Source organism: Ahaetulla prasina, chromosome 2 (genome assembly GCF_028640845.1).
Source record: "Ahaetulla prasina isolate Xishuangbanna chromosome 2, ASM2864084v1, whole genome shotgun sequence".
NCBI lineage: Eukaryota > Metazoa > Chordata > Lepidosauria > Squamata > Colubridae > Ahaetulla > Ahaetulla prasina.
Window position 1 is genome coordinate 201,817,882 of NC_080540.1, and position 26,049 is coordinate 201,843,930.

Consider the following 26,049-nt stretch of genomic DNA (forward strand, 5'->3'; position numbering starts at 1 on the left):
TCTCCCAAGTCATGAGCCAATACCTTAGCCATTTCAACAAGGTGGTACAAAAATAAAGCAAAAACAAAAATCTGTATAGAGAGGGAACAGAAAATCAGATATAGATAGATAAACTTCTTTATTGGCTAAGTGTGATTGGACACACAAGGAATTTGTCTTTGGTGCATATGCTCTCAGTGTACATAAAAAGAAAAGATACATTCGTCAAGAATCAAAAAGTACAACACTTAATGATAGTCACAGGGTACCAATAAGCAATCAAATCATATTAGGAAACAATCGATATAAATCGTAAGGATATTATTATTATTATTATTATTATTATTATTATTATTATTATTATTATTATTATTATTATTATTATTATTTAGATTTTTATACCGCCCTTCTCCCGAAGGACTCAGGGCGGTTTACAGCCAGAATAAGAACACATGCAATATACAATTAAAACAAAATCAAAAAACTTATTATATAATTGGCCGAAAATTTAAAAACATTTGAAATCTAAAAACCCATTAAAATTCATCTAGAAATTTAAAATTTAAAAATTTAAAATTTAAGCCAGCCCTGCGCGAGTAAATAAATACGTTTTCAACTCGCGGCGAAAGGTCCGAAGATCAGGTACTTGCCGCAAACCAGGGGGAAGTTCGTTCCAGAGGGTAGGAGCCCCCACAGAGAAGGATCTTCCCCTGGGGGCTGCCAGCCGGCATTGCTTGGCGGACGGCACCCTGAGAAGTCCCTCTCTGTGTGAGCGTACGGGTCGGTGGGAGGCATGGGGTAACAGTAGGCGGTCCCATAAGTACCCAGGCCCCAAGCCATGGAGCGCTTTAAAGGTAGTGACCAAAACCTTAAAGTGCACCCGAAAGACCACAGGCAGCCAGTGCAGCCTGCGCAGGAGTGGTGTTACATGGGAGCCGCGTGCGGCTCCCTCTATCACCCACGCAGCTGCATTCTGGACTAACTGAAGCCTCCGAGTGCACTTCAAGGGGAGCCCCATGTAGAGAGCATTGCAATAATCCAAGCGAGAGGTAACAAGAGCATGAGTGACTGTGCATAAGGCATCCCGATCAAGGAAGGGGCGCAACTGGCGAACCAGGCGAACCTGGTGAAAAACTCTCCTAGAGACGGCCGTCAAATGATCTTCGAACAACAGCCGTCCATCCAGGAGAACACCCAAGTTGCGCACCCTTTCCATTGGGGCCAATGACTCGCCCCCAACAGTCAGCTGCGGCTGCAGCTGACTGTATCGGGGTGCCGGCATCCACAGCCACTCCGTCTTGGAGGGATTGAGCTTGAGCCTGTTTCTCCCCATCCAGACCCGTACGGCTTCCAAACACCGGGACAGCATTTCAACAGCTTCGTTGGGGTGGCCCGGGGTGGAGAAGTACAGCTGCGTATCATCAGCGTACAGTTGGTATCTCACCCCAAAGCCACTGATGATCTCACCCAGCGGCTTCATATAGATGTTGAACAGGAGAGGCGAGAGAATCGACCCCTGCGGCACCTCACAAGTAAGGCACCTCGCGGTCGACCTCTGCCCTCCTGTCAACACCGTCTGCGACCGGTCAGAGAGATAGGAGGAGAACCACCGGTAAACGGTGCCTCCCACTCCCAAACCCTCCAACCGGTGCAGCAAGATACCATGGTCGATGGTATCAAAAGCCGCTGAGAGATCTAATAGGACCAGGGCAGAGGAACAACCCCTGTCTCTGGCCCTCCAGAGATCATCCACCAACGCGACCAAAGCTGTCTCTGTACTATATCCGGGTCAGAAGCTGGACTGAAACGGGTCTAGATAGACAGCTTCATCCAGGTATTGGGGTAGCTGCCGCGCCACAACACTCTCTACAACCTTCGCAACAAAGCTAACATCTTGTAAACTTCTACAGTTTTGAAACTTAACTGAATTCCCAAGATTTAGAAACCAACTGGCCATTGAAAGTGAAGGCCTAGGAGAAAACACGTGTATGCTTTTAGCCTTCCTTAGTAACTTGTATACCCTAATGAATTTTATTTAGATTATAAACTACTTCAAAATTTTAAGTTAACAGTTCAGGTATCAGTGATCCAAATTAATGAATAAAATCAATTATGGGCTCCCTCAGGAAAAAAGAGGCACAGGTAGTCCTTGACTTACCACCACAATTGAGCCCAAAATTGATGTTGCTAAGTGAAAATTTGTTAAGTGATTTTTGCCCCATTTTACGACTTTTCTTGCCACATTTGTTAAGTGAATCACTGTAGGTCGCAAAAAATGATCACATGGTCCTGGGACACTGCAATCTCAATAAATATGAACCAGTTGTCAAGCATCTGAAGGTAAATCACATGAACATTGGGACACTGAAATGGTCATAAGTGTGAAAAATGGTCATAAATCACTTTTTTTCAGTGCCTTTGTAACTTCGAACCATTGTAAGATGAGAAATCCCTGTAATATATTTCTCCTGAACAGCTGAATACCAAAAATTGGATAAGAAACTTTTTTGCGGGGGGGAGTTTCTTACCTCCTTTAGAGCAGTGGTTCTCAACCTTTATAGTGCTGCGACCCCTTTAATACAATTCCCCACGATGTGGCGACCCCAACCGTAATTTTTTTTTTTTTAAGCAGCGATCTCAGCATGCCTCAGCAGCTGCAGAAGGGGGGGGGGGAAAGCGGCAAACTGTTTTTTTGAATTTATCGTGCCTGAAGCCGTATTGGCTAGCGATCTGAACTGCTTGCGATTTCCTTGAGGACGGAGGCATTAAAGCAGAGACTCCTCTCCTACTAAGTTTATCACGCCTGAAGCCAGATTAGGCTAGCGATTGGGAGTGATTGTAGCTGGCTTAAGAGGGAGACATCAGACCAAAGATTTCTCTCTTTTTTAATTCATTGCGCCTGAAGCCAAATTCACGATTCTTCGACTCGCAAGTATACTTCCCATATTTCCGATGGTCTTAGGCGACCCCTGGTGAATTGTCATTCGACCCCCAACGGGGTTGTGACCCACAGGTTGAGAACCGCTGCTTTAGAGAAAATTGTGGTGCATAAACTTGGTTTGCACTGAGCACCCGGAGGCTTCAGTTGGTCCAGAATGCAGCTGCGCGGGTGATAGAACACCAATCCTGCGCAGACTGCACTGGCTACCTGTGGTCTTCCGGGTGCACTTCAAGGTGTTGGTTATCACCTTTAAAGCGCTCCATGGCATAGGACCGGGATATCTTCGGGACCGCCTTCTGCTATCACATGCCTCCCACCGACCGTACGCTCCCATAGAGAGGGTCTCCTCAGGATGCCGTCAGCCAAACAGTGTCGGCTGGCGACCCCCAGGGGGAGAGCCTTCTCTGTGGGGGCACCTACCCTCTGGAACGAGCTTCCCCCAAGACTTCGACAACTTCCTGACCTCTGGACTTTTCGCCGCGAGCTGAAAACATATCTATTTTTCCGAGCAGGACTGGCTTAATAGGGGTTTTTAATTCGTTTTAAATGGGGTTTACTTTTATATTATGTATTTTATATTTAAATTTAGGCCTTATGGAATAAGTTTTTTAAATAGTTTTTATTGTAATATATTGTATTGTTTTACTTGGCTGTTCACTGCCCTGAGTCCTTCGGGAGAAGGGCGGTATAAAAATTAAAATATTATTATTATTATTATTATTATTATTATTATTATTATTATTATTATTATTATTATTATTATTATTATTATTATTATTATTATCTCTTTTTATTTTCACAGGTCCTGGTGAGGTTTGTTTTTTCAGTCAGTAAAGGTTATCGAAAGATTACCTATCACAACTGGCGCCATGGCTTCAATGTTGCGCAGACTATGTTCACCCTCCTTACGGTACGTTTTTACTAGGCTTTCGTAGAAATGGTTTCAGTTTAGAGTAGGGGTGTCAAACTCAATTTCATTGAGGGCCACATCAGGGTTATGTTTGATCTCAGAGGGCTGGGGTGTGTGGCTAGGGGTTGACGTGGCCAGCTCAACATCACTTGTGTTGGGTGGGGGCATCTGTGGTAGCCAAGTGCTAAGGCAAACTTCCCTGAGACCCTCCTTCACTTTCATTATAATCTCCTTCCTTCCTTCCTTCCTTCCTTCCTTCCTTCCTTCCTTCCTTCCTTCCTTCCTTCCTTCTTCTTTTTCCTTCCCTCTTCATTGTCCTTTCTTCTTCCTTCCTCTCTTTCCTTATTTTTCCTTCCTTGCTCTCTTCCCCTCTTTCTTTCTTTTTCTTTCTTTTTCCTCTTTCCCTTTCTCCTTTTCTGTCCCTTCTTGGATGCTCAAATGTAAAAGGGGAAACATTTCTCCTTTTGTATTTTTTTTAGTTTGTTTTGATACCCCCTGTCAGTGAAAACATAGTGTGCCCCATTTTTGGCTGCGACGGTCTCCTGCAGCCCTCTGCCAGTGAAAACCGAACTTGGGGGGGGCGCATGTGGCACAGGGCTTCAGGCAGAGGGCTGCAGGAGGCCATTGCAGCCAAAAATGGAGTGTGGGGGTGCACGCCTCCCAAGCTTCATTTTCGCTGGCAGAGGCACTGTGGGCCGGTCCTTTGCTGTTTCCAGGCTGACCCCGCGGACCAGATCTAAGCACCCCACTGGCTGGATCCGGCCTTCAGGCCTTGAGTTTGACACCCTTTGTTTAGAGCCACTGTCATTTCCAGATATAACTCTCACTTCTACCATTTACTAGATATAATTGTCTTTGCCCTTAAAACAATGAAATTCATAACTCTCACCCTACCCCGAAATTCTTAGTTTATCTAAGTATCTACAACAATTTTTAGCTCAGATTTTCCAACCTCATTCTGGCTTAAAAGCCAAGATTCAGATATTCCATCGTTTATCAAGAAATTAGGTGATCAGTCACTTTATACAAAAATCACAGTCCGTAATATTTAAAGCACTTTGGTAAAAATTGACTTTATTTGGATGCAGATTTAGGAATGTCGAGATGAGTTACTTAAGCATCCTCAAGGCTTCTGATTCTTAAAATATGCTCAATTACAAAAAAAAAGAAAAAAAGAAAAATAAAGGCCAAAATGTTAAATTCTACTGATTCTGGAAAGGGCTTTGTGGGTTACAAATGGATGGCCGCAAATATGCAAGCTCTTTCGAGATTTTTGAATGCAAGTTCTACTTTCATTTAATTTTAATGCAAAAAACTAAGATAGCTTGTGATACGAATAAAGGTAAAGGTAAAGGTTCCCCTCGCACATACGTGCTAGTCGTTGCTGACTCTAGGGGGCGGTGCTCATCTCTGTTTCAAAGCCGAAGAGCCAGCGCTGTCCGAAGACGTCTCCGTGGTCATGTGGCTGGCATGACTCAATGCCAAAGGCACACGGAATGCTGTTACCTTCCCACCAAAGGTGGTCCCTATTTTTTCTACTTGCATTTTCGCGTACTTTCGAAATATACAAATAGCAATGGAAATTCAGCCTGTCTGTTTTTTTAAAAAAAATCCAACAAAATAAAAGCTAAATCTGATGGAATTAAATACATATATATATACATACATATATATATATATATATATATATATATCTGAGAGGTGGTGTTTTTTTAAAACTTGCTTTGTATAGACAGGTAAATTGAAGCAGTACTACACAGATCTTGAAGCCTTTGCCATGGTCACTGCAGCTTTGTGTCATGATATTGACCACCGAGGAACCAACAATCTTTATCAGATGAAGTAGGTGCTCTTCTTTTATTATCAATGCGATTTATATTGGGATCTGTTGTTTCAGAAGAGATTTCATATTACATTTTACAGGCAGGTCCCCCAGAAGTCAAATGATTCTTCGTGCACGTAGGAAAAACCGCCTGTGTCCACTTACACATTGATGGAGAATCATGTGCTACTTCTCAGTGACAGTTCAAGGATTTCCATCAGTTGGTTTTAACTGACCCCAACAAACAGAACTTAAGAAATTGCAGTCAGAAACAAACAATCGATTCCTAGCTTCTTTTCTCCAAATTAGTTTTATTTATTTATTTATTTAAATTTTTATACCGCCCTTCTCCCGAAGGACTCAGGGCGGTGTACAGCCAAAGATAAAAACAGTAAATATACAAAGTTAAAATATCAATTTAAAATACCTATTCAATAGTGGCCGAATTAAAACCGTCAGATTGACCTAACCTAAAATACCCCATATAAAATTACAAAGGATTAAAAAATTTAAAAATTTAAAATTTAAAAAATCAGTCCAGTCCCGCTTGTATAAATAAGTGAGTTTTTAATTCCCGGCGAAAGGTCCGAAGGTCAGATATTTGGCGCAAACCTGGGGGAAGGTCGTTCCAGAGAGTAGGTGCTCCAACAGAGAAGGCCCTTCCCCTGGGGGCCGCCAGCCGGCATTGCTTGGCGGACGGCACCCTGAGGAGACCCTCTCTGTGAGAGCGTACGGGTCGATGGGAGGCATGTGGTAACAGCAGGCGATCCCGTAAGTACCCGGGCCTTAACTATCTCAGAAAAGTTTGCTTTTCCTCTTGCATATCCACAAGACTTTCAATTGTGCAGAAATAGCACCCAGCTCTTCAGGAAGTATTTTAGCTCTTCACCTTCCCCAAAAGCATCTCCAACCATTACAAATTCTCAAAGAGCAAAAACTCTTTTTGTGATGGCAGAAGCATCCATTCACAGTGCTCCTCCCTGCCCCCATACCAGTGAAAGCAAGTACAATGATAAAGTCAAGGTCCAATCTCTTCCCTAGTGGGCTCAGTTTTGTAATAAAAGGGTATTTGAAATTATTCTCATTTCACCTTTTTTTCTTGAGATCACCAGATACCTTACAACACTGGGGTTTCACTTCAGTGAATATTTTTATTTTCTGAGAGGCATTCTGGGAAACAAAGATGGTACTGGGGCAGGAAGGTGTGAATCCAAGGGTGAAATCCAGCAGGTTCTGACAGGTTCTGGAGAACCGGTAGCAGAATTTTTGAGCAGTTTGGAGAACTGGCAAATATCACTTCTGGTTGGCCCCAGAGTGGGGTGGGAATGGAGATTTTGCAATATCCTTCCCCCAGGAGTGGGGAGGGAATGGGGATTTTGCAGTATCCTACCCCTGCCACGCCCACCAAGCCACGCCCACAGAACTGGTAGTAAAAAAAATTTGGATTTCACCACTGGATGAATCGTGTTTGTTTAGCAACATGATGGCTTTCAATTGAAAAGAAAAGTGAAAAGAGGCAGAAAAATTCTGATGCAGGTGTTCCAGAGACTCTAAATCCCATGAGCGCACCTTGTCAACAGCTACCAGATATGGGATGCAAAAATCCAGGGGATCATTAGAGGGCATCAAAGGGTTTCTAAATCTTTTTGTGGTCTTCTGATTTTGCAGCCCAGATCTGATAGCTGTAGGGTTGCTTTTTCTGATGGCTTATAGCCTCCATAAATATATTTAAAAACTTCAAAACGACCATTTTTAAAGGTTGAGGCCTTCCTTGCATGAATGTATCACTCCTTGTATAAAGAATTATGCAGAAAAAGAATGATACAGTAGATGTTCAGCTGTGAAGGATATGGTGTTCAGCTGTGAAGGATATGGTGAAGGATATGCTTCTAAAGTATATTCATATTTAAATATCTGTCTGCCGTTTTTGCTGCTTAGAAATGTTACAGCTGATATTCTTATTGTTTCCGTTCTGTATTGTTTGCATGTTATCGATAGCTTTGCAAAACTGCCTTGGAAGCAGTGAAGCATATCATAAAATAGTTATAATGATATAGCATAACTAAAGAAAATCATCATTTTAATAAGAGCTTTCATCGCCAAAGATTAGAGAAATTTATTTATTTATTTAGTTCGTCAAACATGAATAAAATAACAGATATAAGTATAAACATGATTATGAATACAGGAAATGCATATGAATAAATGGGGACAGTAGGACAGGGATGGTAGGTATGTTGGTGCGCTTATGTTTACAGATCTCTTAGGAATGGGGTGAGGTCAACGGTAGACAGTCTAAGATTAAAGTTGTGGGGGTTTGGGGAAGTAACCACAGAGTCAGATAGTGCATTCCAGGCACTGACCACTCTGTTGCTGAAATCATGTTTTCTGCAGTCAAGTTTGGAGCGGTTTACCTTAAGTTTGTATCTATTGTGTGCTCATGTATTATTGCGGCTGAAGCTGAAGTAGTCATTGACAGGTAGGACGTTGTAGCAGATAATTTTGTGTAGTACGGTTAGGTAAGATCCATATCATGTACTTCCAGTCCCGAAGCAATCATTTACAAGCTTGAGGATAGAAATAAAGAAGTATTTGGCATTCTCATAATCAATTTTTTTAATCTTCCCTGGTGTTTGCTAACAGATCTCAAAATCCCTTGGCAAAACTTCATGGCTCATCCATACTAGAGAGACACCACTTGGAATTTGGCAAATTTCTGCTCTCCGAAGAGGTGGGTGACCAATATTTTGAATGGCAGAAGTAATTGGGTGGATCCATGTTTTGCTTTTATGGAATTGTGATTGGTAATAAACACGACTCAAATTTTGATTGGAATTAATAATTGGTTTAAAACTTTGCACCAGTTACAAAGCATCCATCAACCTGTTTTTCTTTTCTCAGATACAGGATTTAAAGAAGTCAATTCTTTCAGCTCCCAAGTAGCATAGCTTGCCTTGAGACTGCATTTAACTCCCATGTTAATATACTGTCAACAGAAAATAAAATTGGCTTGTTAACAATTCAACAACAGGTTCAATTAATCATTTTATCAGATGGTTCAAAGCACACACATGTTTAATATTAATTGATTGTTTAAGCCAGTTAATTGGGAATTAAGCTAGAGCACTCTATTTCAAAGTTTAGATCGTCACTACTGAAATTAAAAATGACGGCATTTTTATACAACGACCACTTGGAAAGCAGCATTTCAAGCTGAGAAAAGTGAAGAAAATTACCTTCATCTAGGAGATGGGAGTGAAACAGATGGCAAACTGGTAGAAGTGTCCTGAGGAATAACAGGCATCAGCACACTTCAAAACCGAGTCTGCCAAATATTTAGAGAACAACCAAAAACGTACCTACCCATTTAAGAAATAATTCATCTGAATAAAACACCAGTAGAAACTCCTGCTCAACAGTTACAGAATGATGGATCAATTGGTGGAAAAATAGAAATTGGAAAAGTTGGGTGGGGAAAGTTGAGTATCATAACATGATCCAGTTTGTTTTTCTTTATGTTGTTCTTTCCAAATGATGAAGGTGTTCAGTTACATTTTTGTATTTTATTTATTTATTTATTTATTTAAATTTCTAGACCCCCCTTCTCCCAAAGGACTCAGGGCGGTTTACAGCCATATAAAAAAACAACATTACAAATATTAAGATAATTGAAAATGAAATATTTAAATTTAGGCTAACTCCATTTAAAAACCCATTTAAAATTCCCAATTAAAACTATCAGGCCAGTCCTGCGCGATGAAATAGCCATGTTTTCAGCTCGCGTCGAAAAGTCCGGAGATCAGGGAGTTGGCGGATACCTGGTAGTAGTTCGTTCCAGAGGTTGGAGCCCCCACAGAGAAGGCCTTCCCCCTGGGGGTCGCCAGACGACATTGTCTAGCTGACGGCACCCCAAGGAGGCCCACTCTGTGGGAGCGCACTGGTCGCTGGGAGGCCGTCAGTCACAGTAGGCGGTCCCGTATATTCTGAGCATACAGCAGGGAAGAAGTCATTGAACACAAGACCGGTAAAATCAGTTCAGCACTAATCTGATCACTTTCCATTGGTTTCTGGAAAATTTTCCATTGGCTTTTGGAAAACCGTCTGCAAAAGCCCATGATGAAGTGTGAGATATAATGTGTTTATATTTATCTATATATTTCACACGTGTGTGTGTGTTTTTAGGTCTTGAACCTACGAAAAAGAACTAGTACATCTTCTCAGTATCTATTTGATATGTAAATTATATAATTGTAGTGGAAGGAGTAGAAGAGCCTGGGGATGAAGTCAAATGAGGAATCAGCCTAGCATCGTTAGTAGCCACAAATGATTTAAGTCCAGTGCCCTTCGGATTCTGTTAACTCTTATCTAGTGCCAAAACAGTGCTATTAGTTTACTAGATTCCTGCATAGGCATAAGCAATAAATCATTTACTTGGAACTTAACATGGGGGTCTTTGGCACTTGACAATTAGGCTTTAAAGAAAGATACCATTAGGAAAAGTTAGAGGCACCCAACATGATGCTTAGTTGACAAGACCAATCTTCCACTCTGATTTATGTATTTCTCCCTTTTAGTCCCTGAACATCTACCAGAATCTCAACAGGAGGCAGTATGAACATGTAAATCACTTAATGGATATTGCCATTATAGCCACCGATTTAGCACTGTATTTCAAGTAAGTGAATCATGTGTTAATTACTAAAGAGAATCCACGTGTTTATCACAGTTCTTCAGAATATTGCTACATTTTGAGTGAAACAATCCAAATGGGAAAGAAATAGTAAAGTAGTTTCAGTGCAGGTAGCCCTCGACTTACGACCACAACTGAGCACAACATTTCTGCTGTTAAATGAGACAGCTGCTAAGTGAATTTTGCCCCATTTTACAACTTTTCTTACCACATTTGTTAAGTGAATCACTGCAGTTGTTAAGTTAGCCCCACAGTTGTTAAGTGTCGTGTCCCACTCCTCCGCTGACGGCCGGGTCAGGGAAATCCGAATCAGGCTTGCCTCTGCAGCTCTGCCCAAAGTCCTAGCAAAGTCCTCAGAGCAGGCAGGAGACCAGTAAGTGACTTCAGCAAGATAAGTTCGACTTTGCCTGACTCAGAGACTGCCAGAAAGCAGATCCTTTATATAGGCCATGGGGTGTGGCTCCATGACTCAGCACTCATTAAGGCCTGCCCCTCCCTTCCTTCTGTTGCCTCCGCCTATCCAATCTTCTGATGCGAGGGTCACTCCAATCAGCTGTTGGTAATAAACCCTCCTCAGGCTCACATGCTGTGGAGGAGGGGGAGGGGTCTAGCTGCTCCGTTTGCCTGGGCATGGAGTCAGGGCTGGGGCCGGGAGGTGCTCCTTCTTCTGCACTTTGTCTGGGCATGGAGCCAGGACTGGGGCCGGGAGGCATACATTCCTCCGTGTTCGGGAGCAGATAAGAAGGCCCCGGCTGCTCTGAAGGCGGGCAAGACACAACATTAAGTGAATCTGTCTTCCCTATTGACTTTGCTTGTCAGAAGATCGCAAAAGGGGATCACATGACCTTGGGACAGAGCAAAGGTCATAAATATAAGCCAGTTGCCAAACATCTGAATTTTCATCACTTGACCACGGGGGTGCTGTAATAGTCGTAAGTGTGAAACATGGTCATAACTTCCTTTTTTCAGTGCCGTTGTAACTTTGAACGGTCGCTAAATGAACTGTTGTAAGTTGAGGACTGCCTGTATTCTTTAAAAAATTGATCTGCTCTAATTAGGTTCTGCTCAATCAAACACAGGCAAGAGGATCTGAAATATAATTTGGAGAAGAATATAAGCCCTAAAGCAGGGGTATCCAAACTTGGCCCTTTGAAGAGTGGTGGACTTCAACTCCCAGAATTCCCGAGCCAGCATGAGCTATAAATATGAGCAAGTTGCTGGCTGGGGAATTCTGGGAGCTGAACTCCACCACTCTTCAAGGGGCCAAGTTTGTACATCCCTGCCCTAAAGTGTTATGGTGTTGAATTTACTCATTGCTATTTTTCTTTTCACTGGACCAGGAGTGTCAAACTCAAGGGCCGGCCTGCGGGGCCGGCCTGGAAATAGCAAAGGACCAGCCTGCAGTGCCTCTGGCAGCCAAAATGTTATTTTATTTTATTTTATTTTATTTATTTTTATTTTATTTATTTTGTCACATCATACAAAAAGATTATATAATATATAAACATATATATGAGTAAATATTAGGAGGTATAAGCATATATATATATAGGAAGAAGAAAAGAAAAACAATAGGACAGGAACGGTAGGCACGTTTGTGCGCTTATGCACGCCCCTTATGGTCCTCTTAGGAATGGGGTGAGATCAATAGTAGAAAGTTTTTGGTTAAAGCTTTTAGGATTATGGGAAAAGACCACAGAGTCAGGTAAAGTGTTCCAAGCACTGATGATTCTGTTACAGAAGTCATATTTTCTGCAATCTAGATTAAAGCGGTTAACATTAAGTTTAAATCTATTGGTTGCTCTTGTATTATTGCAATTAAAGCTGAAGTAGTCTTTAACAGGAAGGACATTACAATAGATGATTCTGTGAGTTAAACTTAGGTCTTGTCGAAGGCGACAGAGTTCCAAGTTTTCTAAGCCTAGGATTTCAAGTTTGGTGGGATAAGGTATTTTGTTGTTTTGGGGGGGCCGCATGGCTGGCAAGTTGCTGCAGGAGGCATTCATCCCATCTCCACCCCCCCAGGGTCAGCCCCTGGAGGAGAACTACAATGCTGAACCAGCCAGGGGTGGGTTTCACATATTGTTGCCACTGGTTCGCCCCGTGCGTGCCTTCTGCGCATGCACCCGGCCTTAAAAACGTGGCTAAATAGGATGATATTATGTCCTTATGTCCAGGCAGGTGGGCCCACCCCACCCCCACCTGCAGTCACCGCTACTGGTTCACCTGAACTGGTTCGAACCAGCTGAATAACACCTCTGGAACTGGCCCTTGAAGAAATCCAGTTTGAAACCTATGCACTAGACACTCAAATGTGCAAGTTTCATGTCAACTGTCTTTTATTTTATCCCCTCAGTATCCTGTGCTTTGGATAAGACTGAGAAAGTGACTGGCTAAAAGTTAGATTTCATGGCCAAGGGTGCTTCTCTGATCTTAATCCAACACCTTAATCAGTACATCGCATTGTGGTGTTTTCTACATACAGTGCAGACTATATAGCTTCAATGTGCTGAATTGGTTTATTCTTCCAGAATAGCATTAACTTGTAAATATTAAGGAAGAGCCTGATTTCTTGACATGAAGGCAATATTTTGTTGTCTTTGGGTCTGTAAAATATTCAAGGGTATATCAAGACATGTATGCAGCTTAAGCATTAAAGCACAGGAAGTTGCTTATGTTTCACCAATCGCAAATTCTGCTCCACATTTTCAATATTAGGGCTAATCCAATGGACAATCTATATATGAAAGGGAGGTTTTCATTCGATTTTTAATAGGTAGGGCAGGGGGTAATGGTATGGAATCTGTATCAGAATGAAGGGAGCCCAAGAATTCATTTTCTGTCTAGAATTTGTGCTTATACTGTTGAGTTACTAAAAAATTACTGTGAATTTTGAAGATGCTCAAGCTACAGGAGGGATTGATTTTTTTTTATTTGTTTGCTGTCTGCAATCTTTTTTTTTTTTAAGAAAGAGAACAATGTTTCAGAAAATTGTTGAAGAGTCAAAGACCTACAATGATCAGAAAAAGTGGGTTGAATATATGTCTCTGGAAACCACGAAGAAAGAGATTGTTATGTAAGTGATCCCTTTTTAAAAAACTAAACATATAAATGGCAACAATGAAAAACACAAAATGGCATATTATCTCAGGTTAAATATTTGTGCTAGGTCTACCAGTATGCAGGTATGTATATATAGGCATATATACATATATGTATGTATTTATGTATGTATGTATGTAGATCTTTGGTTATTCGGGTGTTCTCCCGCGTAAAATTGGAAGTGTCTTGGCGACGTTTCGACGAAGTCTCATTCGTCATCTTCAGGCTTCAGCTTCGTGCTTCTGGGAGCAATGTGTGACTGTAGCTGTTTCTTCCTTTTTAACTGCTAGTGGGGGTTTGAACTGATTGGGTGGGAGCTTGGCTGTGCTCTGATTGGATGGGGTTTTTTTGGTGCTCTGATTGGATGGGGGTGTGTCCTCTTTGAGTGGGGGCTTGGTTGTGCTCAGATTAGTCTGAGCTGCAGGGGGATTTGAGCTGGTGAGCTGCACAGCTGTTGTCCGGCTTCGTGTTCGCGGTCGTGCCACATCTTCACAGTGGGTGTCAGTCTGCTGCATGTATGGATTGGAGGGGTATGTATGTATGTACGTACATTTTGGGCCTTTTTGTAAAAATTGGCTATCTGGTTAACATGTAGGTTCTTTGAGAGAGTTGTGGGTGGGGTTTAAGGCATAGAAAGTTAAGAATTCTTGACGTTAAATTTTTGGTGTTTTCCCTAGGAGGAATTACTGAGAATTACAGAGCTACAGGTAGTCCTTGATTTACAACAGTTCATTTAGTGACCGTTCGAAGTTACAACGGCACCGAAAAAAGTGACTTAAAACCATTTTTCACACTTATGAATGATGCAGCATCCCCATAGTCATATGATTTACGTTCATATGCTTGACAACTGGTTCCTATTTACGACGGTTGCAGTGTCCCGGAGACCATATGATCACCTTTTCCAATCTTCTGACAAGCCAAGTCAATGGGGAAGCCTGATTCACTTAACAACCGTGTTACTAATTTAACAACTTGAGCGATTCACTTAACAAGCGTGGCAGGAAAGATTGTAAAATGGGGCAAAGTTCACTCACAAATGTCTCACTTAGCAACATCAGTTTTGGGCTCCATTCTGGTCGTAAGTCGAGGACTACCTGTATGGTCATTTAAGCCGCTTGGATTGGATGAGAAAATTCTAACAGCTGCCTTTTGGAGCTAATTCTCCCAAGACTGCTGTAAATTAAAATATAATAGTCATAAAACCTTAAAGAACTTGGACAATCTGGCCAGAAGCTACCTGAGGCTATCCAACACATGCATGCATACTCACCATCAGCAATATATGGGAAGATGAGGCTTTGCCCAGTCCTTTCTAAAACTTGTACATCAGAAGTGGTATTCAGCAGGTTCTGACCAGTTCTGGAGAACCGGTAGCGGAAATTTTGGGTAGTTCGGAGAACTGGTAAATATCACCTCTGACTGGCCCCGCCCCCACCTATTCTTTGCCTCCCGAGTCCCAGCTGATTGGGAGGAAATGGGGATTTTGCAGTAATCTTCCCCTGGAGTGGGGTAGGAATGGGGATTTTGCAGTAATCAATGCCCACCGAGCCATGCCCACCAAGCCATGCCCTCCCACCAAGCCACGCCCACAGAACTGGTAGTATAAAAATTTGAATCCCACCACTGTTATACATGTTTAGGAATATGTTATTTTGACATACCAAGGTTCCATTTCTAATTCCAAATCATTTCAAAAATTTAATTCCAATAAAACAACGTGAACACTTTGATACAGAACCTTAAGACTCACCTGATGGAGGTATCTAAGTTTTCTAGAGCTGTCTTTCTTTCCTCTCTACTAGATAGATTTCTCTCAAAGCACAATTCCCTGTTTCTCAATGGGTTCCTTTTGGATCAGTTCTTCCTGGTACTCTCATAAGTATATGTGCATGTATCTGCCTTGGACAGCTGCTTGGAAATTTGCTTTGATGCAGAGATTTTGCTGCTTGGGAGAATGTGAATGGACAGAGAAACACAGATTCCCTCATTGTGTTTTTCCTTCTGGCTTCTTCTCTACAGGGCTATGATGATGACCGCCTGTGACTTATCCGCTATTGCAAAACCCTGGGAAATCCAGAGTAAGGTCAGGTGCCTTTCACACAGTGTCTTTTCTTCAAATGTTAAGAGCAATCTGCGAATTGTGCATTTTCCTTATCATGGAGTTTGAATCATTTTATCCTTGTAGTGTCCATCAAAGTGTTAGGGGTTGACCTTACAGCATAAATAAAAGACTGGATCCTGCCCCAGTAAAACAATATAAACTTTACATTGTGTTTGTTTGTTTTCTTTATCGCTTTGGTCTTCCCAACATCCACTTGTAGGCTTCCAGATGATGGAGCTCAGATACATTAGAAATTTCATCAAGACAATTTACAGCCAGTCTAACACATCTTTTTAACAAGTGAGATGTGAAAAAGTATTGTATTCCAGAAACCTCTGGCATGGTGGTTTTTTTTTCTTTACAGGTAATAATCTCAGGTTGTGTTTAAGATGATTAAGTGATGCTGGAGAAATTTTAGAGGTTTAAAATCTCATTGACATCAATGACCTTATGTAAGCATAAACCTCAACAACAAGAGTTGTGAAATGTCGGACTTCCGGGTGGCTCCACCTCTTCGCTGAGCCCTAATTAAAGGGGCTCCGCACTGAACATCGTAAAGCCAGGAAAAGCCGGCTTTAATCTTTTTCCCTGGATGAAAGGGGAAGATAAGAGCAGCAGGAAATGTTGGTAGACCTCCCCAGAGGCTTTGTTTTAATTAAGCAGAGCTTCGAAGGGTCGACGGGTCCCATAAATATTCCTGCCATAAGCTCCGACTTCAGTGCGCTCCTGCAAAAGCAGGAAAAGAAGAAAGTGTCCATCTCTGCTAATTGTCTTATCTTTATGGATCTCTTTAAGCAGACGGAATGAGTGCCAGCGGACAATTATTGGATTGCAAGTATTTTTGATTTCCTGACTTCTACCTTCTAAAAAAGAGAAAAAAATTTTTCCTTTGTTTTAATTGACTCTTAAAGATGGCGCCTGAACGGGAGTGAAAGTGACGAATGGAATTTCAAACAGTCTGTGCAACTAAGAAGATAAGAAATGTTATGTGTGGATTTTAATGAAGTGAACTGAGCTCTCCTATACTTAAAGGGGAAAAGAGAAGTTTCTAGACTTATATTTTGTGAATTTTAAAACTGAAATGGCTACTAAACCACCTAAGACTGGGGGCAGAAGGGTTCTGAACCAGCTTTAGAAGATCTGATTAAAGAGCAAGGGAAAGTGTTTGAAGAAAGGTTTAAGGAGATTATGGATAATAATGAGAAAATAAGAGAAGAAATAAGAGAATAATAAAAAAATAAGAGAAGATATCTTGATGGCTTTTCAAGGTTTGGCAAAAAGACTGGAGGAGGTGGAGGAGGAGGTGCAAGAAATTGTTCAGTCAAATCAACAAATAGAAAATAGAATGGGGGGAATGCAAATCAAATTGGATAAAAATGAAGATCAAGTGGTGGTGATGCAGTATAGAATGATGGAAGGAGCTCTGAGAATTAGAGGTTTGAATGAGGAGAAAGGGGAAGATTAAAAAAAAATTTTATCAGAAGCTCTGGCTGAATTTATTGAACTTGATCCACAAGAGGTTGCTTATCAAATTGACAAAATTTATAGAGTTAATTCTTGGATTGCTAGGCAAAAGAAACTTCCTAGAGACATTGTGGTTTATTTTTTGAAAAGAACAGTGAGGAATCAAATTTTGCAAGTTGCTTTTCAGAAAAACTTGAAAATAGGAGAACAGGAGTTGAAGGTTTTGAAAGAGATTCCTCCCAAGATGTTAAGGGATAGAAAGGACTTTACATTTTTCACCCAAGAACTTAAGAAATACCAGATTCAATTTAGATGGGAGGTTCCAGTTGGCTTGAGAGTGTATTATCAAGGAAGGAGACATCGTATTGACACAGTGCTTAAGGCCAAAGATTTTCTTTCTACAGTGCTGAAATTTGAAATAGAAATAATAGAAAAAGAATTCAAGAGACTCAAATGGGTGTGGAAGCTGAGGTGATTCCAGTGATGTTACCATCAGAGGAACAACCACAAGAACAAAGACTGACGAGGGAGCCCTTAAGCGTAAAGAAAAGGAGCAACAAACTCAAAGTAAAGTTCAGGATTCTGCTACAGAAGCGTGGAGGAGCACGTCAAGATACGGAGGACGATCTTCAGTTGATTGCTCAAAGGCTTCAGCAGCCCAGTAATGGCAAATAAAATCTTGACTTGGAATGTCAATGGTTTGAACTCAGCTCAGAAGAGAAGAAAAATATTTCATTATTTGAAACAATTTAAAATGATGTTATTTGCTTACAAGAAACGCATATTAAATTATCAGATCAAAAGTACCTAATAAACTCAAAGTTAGGTAAACATTTTGTTGCTTCAGCTTTGGAGAAAAACATGGCATAGTGGTTTATTTGAGAAAAGATATACCAGCCAAGTTAATAGAGGCAGATATTCACGGAAGATATATTGCTATTGAACTTACAATAGAAACAAAAGGACTCTCTTGCTTGGTATATATGCACCCAATCAGCAACAAGAAAAATTTTATAGAATGTTATATGATAAGTTGATCTATGGGATTATAAATCGCATTATATTGGGAGATTGGAATGGAGTAATAGATACACGAAAGGACAAGAGAATTTCTTCCAAGAAGATACCTGCACATGCAAAGCTGCCTAAATCCTTTTTGATATGATAGAAGATTTTGAGTTAAGAGATGTATGGAGACTGGAATTTGGAGGAAAGAGACTATACTTTTTTCTGATAGGCATCAATCCTTCTCACGTATTGATTTTATTTTAATTTCTAATGATTTGCTTTTTAGGGTGAAGAAAACTAAGATATTTCCAAGATGTTTGTCTGATCATAGTCCTGTTTGGATGGAATTGCAATATGGAAAAGAGGGTAGAAGAACTTGGAGATTAAATGAAAATTTGTTTAGATATCAGGATAATGTAAATCAATGTAAAAAGCAGATGAAAGAATTTTTTGATTATAATTTGAATAATGAAACATCGATAGAAATGGTTTGGGACTCCAGTAAAGCTTTTATGAGAGGTGTATTAATATATCTTAATAATAGACAGAGAAATAAGCAACAAAGACAGCGTAGGTATTTAGAAGAGGAAATTTATAAGAAACAACAATTATTAATACATAATCCACATGATCAAAAACTTAAAGATGCAATAAAGTTACTACAGAATCAATTTAATATGATAATAGGCCTGGTAGGTGGTTAGCATATACTTTAAGGAAAAGACAAAAACAACGTACTATAGAAAAAATAGAATATAAAGGTAAAGAGAGATATCAACAGGATAAAATTAAAAAAGCTTTTTTAGAATATTATACAAATTTATATCTTAAAGATAATATATTGAATAGGGATATTGATAATTATTTGAAGGAATATAAGGTTAAAAATTTAACTTTAGAACAAACGGATGAACTGAATCGGCCTATAACTTCGGAAGAAATTATTTTGGTAATTAAACAATTAAAAATGGGGAAAACTCCTGGTACGGATGGGCTCACAGTTAGTTATTATAGGAATTTACAGGATGAGATGTTAGGTCCACTTAAGGAATTATTTAATCAGATACAACTAGGAGGGGGAATTCCCCCCTCATGGAGAACCTCTTTTATTTCATTGATACCAAAAGAGGAACAGGATTGTTCTAAACCTGGGAATTATAGGCCAATCTCACTTTTAAATAATGATTATAAGATTTTGTTAAAATAATAGCTAATAGATTAATGTTGATTCTGCAGCGAAGAATTCATAATGATCAATCTGGATTTATAAAAGGGAGACAGATGAGGAATAATGTTAGGCAGATTGTTAATTTACTGGAGTACTTAGAAAAGAAAAATTTTATTCCAGCAGCATTTATTTTTCTCGATGCAGAGAAAGCTTTTGATCGATTGCATTGGGATTTTTTATTTAAATAAATAGAAAAGATGCAATTTGGAGATGCTTTTTTAAGAATAATTCAGGCAATTTATGGAAAGCAAACAGCACAGATTATAATCAATGGTAGCTTAACAGAACCTTTTAAGATTGCAAAAGGAACAAGACAGGGATGTCCTTTATCACCATTATTGTTTATTTTAACTCTAGAACCATTATTGGATAAAATACGAAGTAAAGGAGATAGAGGAATTAGAGTTAGACAGTATGAATATAAGTTAAGAGCTTTTGCAGATGATTTGGTGATTACTTTAACAAACCCTATAAATTCTAGTAAATCTTTGTTGGAAATAATTGATCAATATGGGAATGTCTCAGGGTTTAAGGTAAATCAGAAAAGACAAAAGTGATAATAAAAATATGGCCAGACAACAGAAAGAAAAACTAGAGGAAGTAACAGGATTTCAAATTGTGAAGAAGGTTAAGTACTTAGGGGTTTATATTACGTCATCAACTGTGAAATTGTATAAGCATAACTATGTGGTTTTATGGCAAACAGTTCAGAAGGAGTTGATTGTTTGGAAAAATTGCAATTATCTTTGCTGGGAGAACTGCTGCTATTAAAATGAATGTTTTACCTAGATTTTTATTCCTCTTTCAGATGATACCAATAATTAAGAAAGATAAGAATCTTGAGGAATGGCAGAAGGGAATTAACAAATTTATATGGGAAGGTAAAAAAGCTAGGGTTAAAATGAAAATAATTCAAGATTCTCGGAAAGGGAGGTTTAAAATGCCTAATTTTAAATTATATTATGAAGCAGCTGCTCTCTCTGCAATAAGTGATTGGTTTAATTTAACAGAGGACAGAATTTTGAATATAGAAGGTTATGATTTGCTATATGGATGGCATGCATATTTAATTTATGACAAAAAAGTGGATAAGGCCTTTAAAAATCATGTGCTAAGAAATGCCCTTCATGTGTTTGGAAAAATACTCTTATAAATTAAATTATAAGGTTCCTATATGGGCAAGTCCTAGACATACAGTAGAAAATATAAACATAGAACAGAATCAGGAAATGATTACATATAAAGATCTTTTGTATACTGAAAGAGGTAATTTGCAGTTAAAATCTCTGCAAGTATTAAGAGAGGAAGGGAAAAATTATACTTGGTTTCAATATGAGCAACTACGTGCTAGATGGAAGGGAGATCAGAAAATTGGTATAGAGCAGAACGAGGGAAATTTGGTAAAGCAAATTAGAAATCAGTCTCAGGAGCATATAAAGAGATTGTATAATGTGTTACTTGAAATAGATTCTGAAAGGGACTTGGTAAAGGACTGTATGATAAAGTGGGCACAAAATTTTCAGGAGCCAATATTACTGGAAACGTGGAAAAAATTTGGGTTAGAAATGTTAAATTCACGCAGGCACAGAATCTGAGGAAAATTTTATAAAATGTTTTATAGATGGCATCAAGATGCTAAAAGATTATCGTGTATGTATCCAAAAATGCAAGCAAAATGTTGGAGATGTAATAGTGATGACGCTACATATTTTCACATTTGGTGGACTTGTAAGGACATAAAGACCTTTTGGATAAAAATTTGGTGGATTTTACAAAATGTTCTGAAAAGAAGATAAAGTTCCTGCCGCAATTTTTCTTGTTGGGAATTATTACGGATTGTACAGTAATTGAGACTAAATTGATTTTAAATCTAATAACTGCAGCAAGATTACTAATAGGACAATATTGGAAGAAAAAGAAGTACCAACAATAGAAGAATGGATATTGAAAGTTGCCAATTTGGCTGAGATGGCGAAGATATCAGCCTTTTGAAAGACAATACGCAAGAAAGATACTTAAAGGAATGGAAAAATGGATTGACTATATTCAACGAGATATCAGACTAAGAGTTATCAGACTGTTTTGAATGATTATGATGTATTATTTTGATTGCTTTTGGGGAAGTTAGGAATTGATGATTGTAGGGTACAATTAAGTTGGGATGAAAATTTTTAGCATATGTTTGTTTTATTTTTAACTATACCTTGTGCTCGTTCCGGGAAGTCGGGGGGGGGAGGGGGGTTGCGAAGGGAGGGGGGAGGAGGGGGGGAAAGGGGGGAAAAAATTTTTTGTAAAACTTTTTGAATAAAAAAAAAAAAAAAGAGTTGTGAAATGTCAATGCCAACATCATAAACTTTTTTCCCCATGTACAGGTGGCATTACTTGTAGCAGCTGAATTCTGGGAACAGGGAGATCTGGAAATTTCTGTACTTCAACAACAGCCTATTGTAAGTTCATTTAAAAAAAAAAGTCATTGATTTGCTTCCTGTCTTCTTCTTTTTTCCCCCCTAGTAACTTTTTTATTTCTGGAAAGTGAAATCTTATGCTGTGGGCAGCCCTCCTTTCCAAATGTCCTCCCAGCAGGAGGAAGAGCCAGAGTTAGCTCATTTCTGATTCAGTGGGCATCAGCACTGCAGGATATGTGAAATAAAAGCCTTGCTAGAACATATAGTGTTAGGGACACAGTGGCTCAGTGGCTAAGATGCTGAGCTTGTCGATTGAAAGGTCGGCAGTTTCTAATCCCTAGTGCCGCGTGAGTTCCCGTTACTTGCCCCTGCTTCTGACAACCTAGCAGTTCGAAAGTACCTAAAAAATGCAAGTAGACAAATAGGGACCACCTTTGCTGGGAAGGTAACAGCATTCCGTGCGCCTTTGGCGTTTAGTCATGCCAGCCACATGACCACAGAGACGTCTTTGGACAGCGCTGGCTCTTCGGCTTTGAAACGGAGATGAGCACCGCCCCCTAGAGTCTGGAACGACTAGCACACATGTATGAGGGAAACCTTTACCTTTACCTTTAGAACATATAGTAGAAGCTAATTTGGGAACTTTCCAGGTGAAACAATAGTTTCACCCCATTTTGTAGTCAAAGAGAGATGAAGACAAAAAAAGGGCTTAACTTTCTGACTGTAATATTTCCTCATTAAAATGGGCAAAGGGGCTGAGAAGGAATGGTTCAAGGACAGATAGTCTCTCCTCTGTACGATTCACCCAATTTCCAAAGCAAATTTGGTGGTCACTGAATGGAAGTCACACAAATGTATTACATGTTTTTCCTCCTTTGCCAGGGGAGTAAATATTAGCCATTCATGTGAGAAGAAAGTAAACTTGATTGAGATGACCTCATTTCCCCCCATTTTCCTCTTCCATTTTGCTGATTCATAATCATTCCCTTTATCCTACTGAAGTTATGAGCTATAGGTCATTCTTGACTTACAGCAGTTGGTTTAGTGTTTAGTGACCCGTTCAAAGTTACAACGGCACTGATAAAAAGTGACTTGTGACCGTTTTTCACTTATGACCTTAGCAACATCCCCATGGTCATGTGATCAAAATTCAGATGCTTGCCAATTGATTCACAGTTATGACAGTTGCAATGTCCTGGGGTCATGCGATCAACTTTTGCAAGCTTCTGACAAGCAAAGTCAACGGGGAAACCAGATTCGCTTAACAACCGTGTTACTAATTTAACAGATGCAATGATTCACTTAATAATTGTGGCAAGAAAAATCGTAAAATGAGGCAAAACTCACTTGACCAATGTCTCACATGCCAACGGAAATTTTGGGCTGGTTGTATGTCGAGGACTACTTGTGCTATTAGAGCGCTTTAAGCCCTAAGGTTTCTTGGCAACACTAGAGTTCAGACTTCAAAACTCTGTTCCTTAACAGGATTTAATAAATGTGCCGATTCAAAAACAACCATTGCTATTTTTTCCTAGCCTATGATGGACAGAAGGAAAGCTGCTGAGCTCCCCAGACTTCAAGTTGGTTTCATTGACTTTGTGTGCACATTTGTATACAAGGTAAGCGGATTAATGATCTGATCTATTAGGTCCAGGAACCTTTGCTAAGTTTAAGTCACTGTATGAAACCTCTAGGTTTCCTCTAGGTGATTTGGATTTCATCTCCCATCACAAAACATGAGCAATAGCAAGGGATTATAAGAATTGTAATCCTAACCATCTAGATGGCATTAAGTTGCTTATACTTGGTTGAGGCAGATATTTTTATCACCAACAATATCTCTGCTTATGGCACCTTAGTACAAATCCTTTGGGAGTTAGAAGGCAGTTTTCCATTTCCTTTATTTATAATTAACCTTTTTTTTTTTTGGTTCGCTTATTTTTAAAAATGAGAATCTAGACTTGCACTCTAGCATTTTCTGAGCTTTCTATCCCTTCCAGTGGGATGTTGGAAAGAAATTCTATAAATGGGTTGGACTTTCTCAGGCTACAAGACAGCTCTCCAAAACCGAACAGAATCTGATGGAAATTTGAGCGATGAGGAGAAAGGTTCAAGTTTGAAAATAAGCAACCTCAGAGTAGGGACCAGAAAAACTCCCCCAAAACTATACTCCCACGAAAAGTGGAAGCTATTATGTGTAAACAGAAAACAAACCCACACTCTCTCATACTGATGATCTTACCTAGATGGGTGATGAACTGTCTGCAATCAAGCAGAGAACTTCAGAGAACATCAAGAATCCTATCCCATGCATCTTTTTTTTATATTCTTTGATATTACATAATTGAACTTGCAAATAATTTGCATTGCTAGGCGAGGAAGGCAACTGACCTAGCTTATTGTTTTGAGACACTTGAGAAAAATGCTTTTACAATCTCGAAAATGTCTATCGGCAAGAGAGCTTCACTGCTGCCTTTCTAAAATATCTAAAATATGTTGTCTTCCAGAGACCTGTTCTTCAAGTTCTGATATTATTCTTCGTGGAAAGCATTCTTAATGTACGGATGCTAGGATTAGGTTAGGTTTCAGTGACTACAATAAATAAGCAAATCATCAAGCAAAACAGAAAAAAAATTGTCTGTTTTATTTCCAATTAAAATCTTTACTTCGTAAAAATAGCCTTCTCTTTTCTTGAAGCAAATTATGCTTTTGACCTTGGATAGAACTCTGCTGTGTAACTGATGCTTAATGCAGCTTATAAGAAAAGGGTTGTTTAAATCAGGGGTCCCCAATCTTTTGGACCTCAGGGACTACCAAGTTCATAATTTTAAATCCCGCGGACCACTAATACGAATCCAGCGCACTGCTTGCTGAAGCGCCTGGACTCCCAGTGACGGGATGGGGTCCTTCAGGCTTTCTCCCTCCTGTCTCTTTCTCCTCCCCTCCCCTCTCTCCCCCCACTCTTTCTCTCTCATTCTCTCTCCCCCTCTCTCTCCCACTCATTCTCTCATCTCTCTTTCTTTCTTTCCTTCCCTTTCTCTCCCATTCTTTCTCTCTTTCTTTCTCTCTCTCTTTCCCCTCTCTCTCTCCCACTCATTTTCTCTCATTCTCTCATCCATCTCTCTCTCCCCCTCTTTCATTTTTTATCTCTTTCTCTCTCCCCTCTCTCTACCACTCACTCTCTCTCACTCTCTCACTCTCATTCTCTTTCTCTCTCTCCCTCTCTCTCTCTCTCCCCACTCTTTCTCTCTCATTCTCTCTTTCTCTCTCCCCACTCTTTCTCTCTCATTTTCTTTCTCTCTCCCTCACTCTCTCCCCACACTTTCTCTTTCTCTCTCTCCCTCTCTGTCTCCCCCACTTTCTCTCTCATTCTTTCTCTCTCCCCCTTCTTTCTCTCTCATTCTCTCTTTCTCTCCCCACTCTCTCTCTCTCTCCCCACTCTTTCTCTCTCATTCTCTCTTCTCTCCCCACTCTTTCTCTCATTTTCTCTTCTCTCCCTCACTCTCTCCCCACACTTTCTCTCTCCCTCTTTCTCTCTCTCCCCTTTCTCTCATTCTCTCTTTCTCTCCCCACTCTCTCTCCCCACTCTTCTCTCTCATTCTCTCTTCTCTCTCCCCACTCTCTCTCTCCCCCACTCTTTCTCTCTCATTCTCTCTTTCTGTAGAAACACATGTAAATGGCGGCTGATCAGGGGAGCAGCCGGGTTTTGCTCTCCATTGCAGATACCAGATCAGCCCCCTGCTAGCTCTCGTCTCTCGAGGAGCCTGGCCAAAGTTTCCCACGCCACTTCAGCAAGCGCTCCTCGTGAGACGAGAGCTTGCAGGAGGCCGATCTGGCATCTGCAATAAAGAGCAAACTCTGGCTGCTCCCCAGACCAGTCGCCATTTACCGCTCTGAGTCCCAAGTGGCAGGAGATGAGGGCTGCTTTGTGCCACCAGCTGGGCAAATATAGCGAGGCGGAATGCTGATGCTGTGCAAGTGCAAGTAGTGCTTTGCTCCCGCAGCTTCCAGCCATCGCAATCGCTGCTTTGGCCTGCTTGCACTGCAGCTCCTCCACAAGGGTGGACTGGCAAAAATATGAAGATTTCTCCAAGGACCACCAAAATTTTCTCACGGACCACCAGTGGTCCACAGACCACCGATTGGTGACCACTGGTTTAAATTACCATGAAATGGAATTAGCTTTCCTGAGAAACTCCTCGAGATGAATAAAGGAAATTATATCTCGAATCATAATGCTTAAGCTTATCCTTGTTCCACAAATCAAAATCATACAGGTAAATGACCCACATTTATCCTGGAAATTTTTAAGAAAATGTTGGATAACCATTTGTCTGAGATGATGTAGGGTTTCCTGCCTGGGCAGGGGGTTGGACTAGAAGGCCTCCAAGATCCC

General features: G+C 40.3%; 1 protein-coding gene across 1 annotated transcript in view; it reads left to right on the forward strand.

Annotated features, from left to right (window-relative positions):
* Positions 1 to 26,049, forward strand: part of PDE6B (phosphodiesterase 6B) — a 47,997-nt gene that overhangs the window by 19,158 nt on the left and 2,790 nt on the right. The window contains exons 13-20 of the mRNA XM_058173229.1: positions 3,723 to 3,830; positions 5,563 to 5,672; positions 8,296 to 8,383; positions 10,227 to 10,327; positions 13,311 to 13,418; positions 15,467 to 15,530; positions 21,621 to 21,695; positions 23,189 to 23,272. Coding sequence (XP_058029212.1) covers positions 3,723 to 3,830; positions 5,563 to 5,672; positions 8,296 to 8,383; positions 10,227 to 10,327; positions 13,311 to 13,418; positions 15,467 to 15,530; positions 21,621 to 21,695; positions 23,189 to 23,272 — 738 coding nt within the window. The remainder of the gene's footprint in view (positions 1 to 3,722; positions 3,831 to 5,562; positions 5,673 to 8,295; positions 8,384 to 10,226; positions 10,328 to 13,310; positions 13,419 to 15,466; positions 15,531 to 21,620; positions 21,696 to 23,188; positions 23,273 to 26,049) is intronic.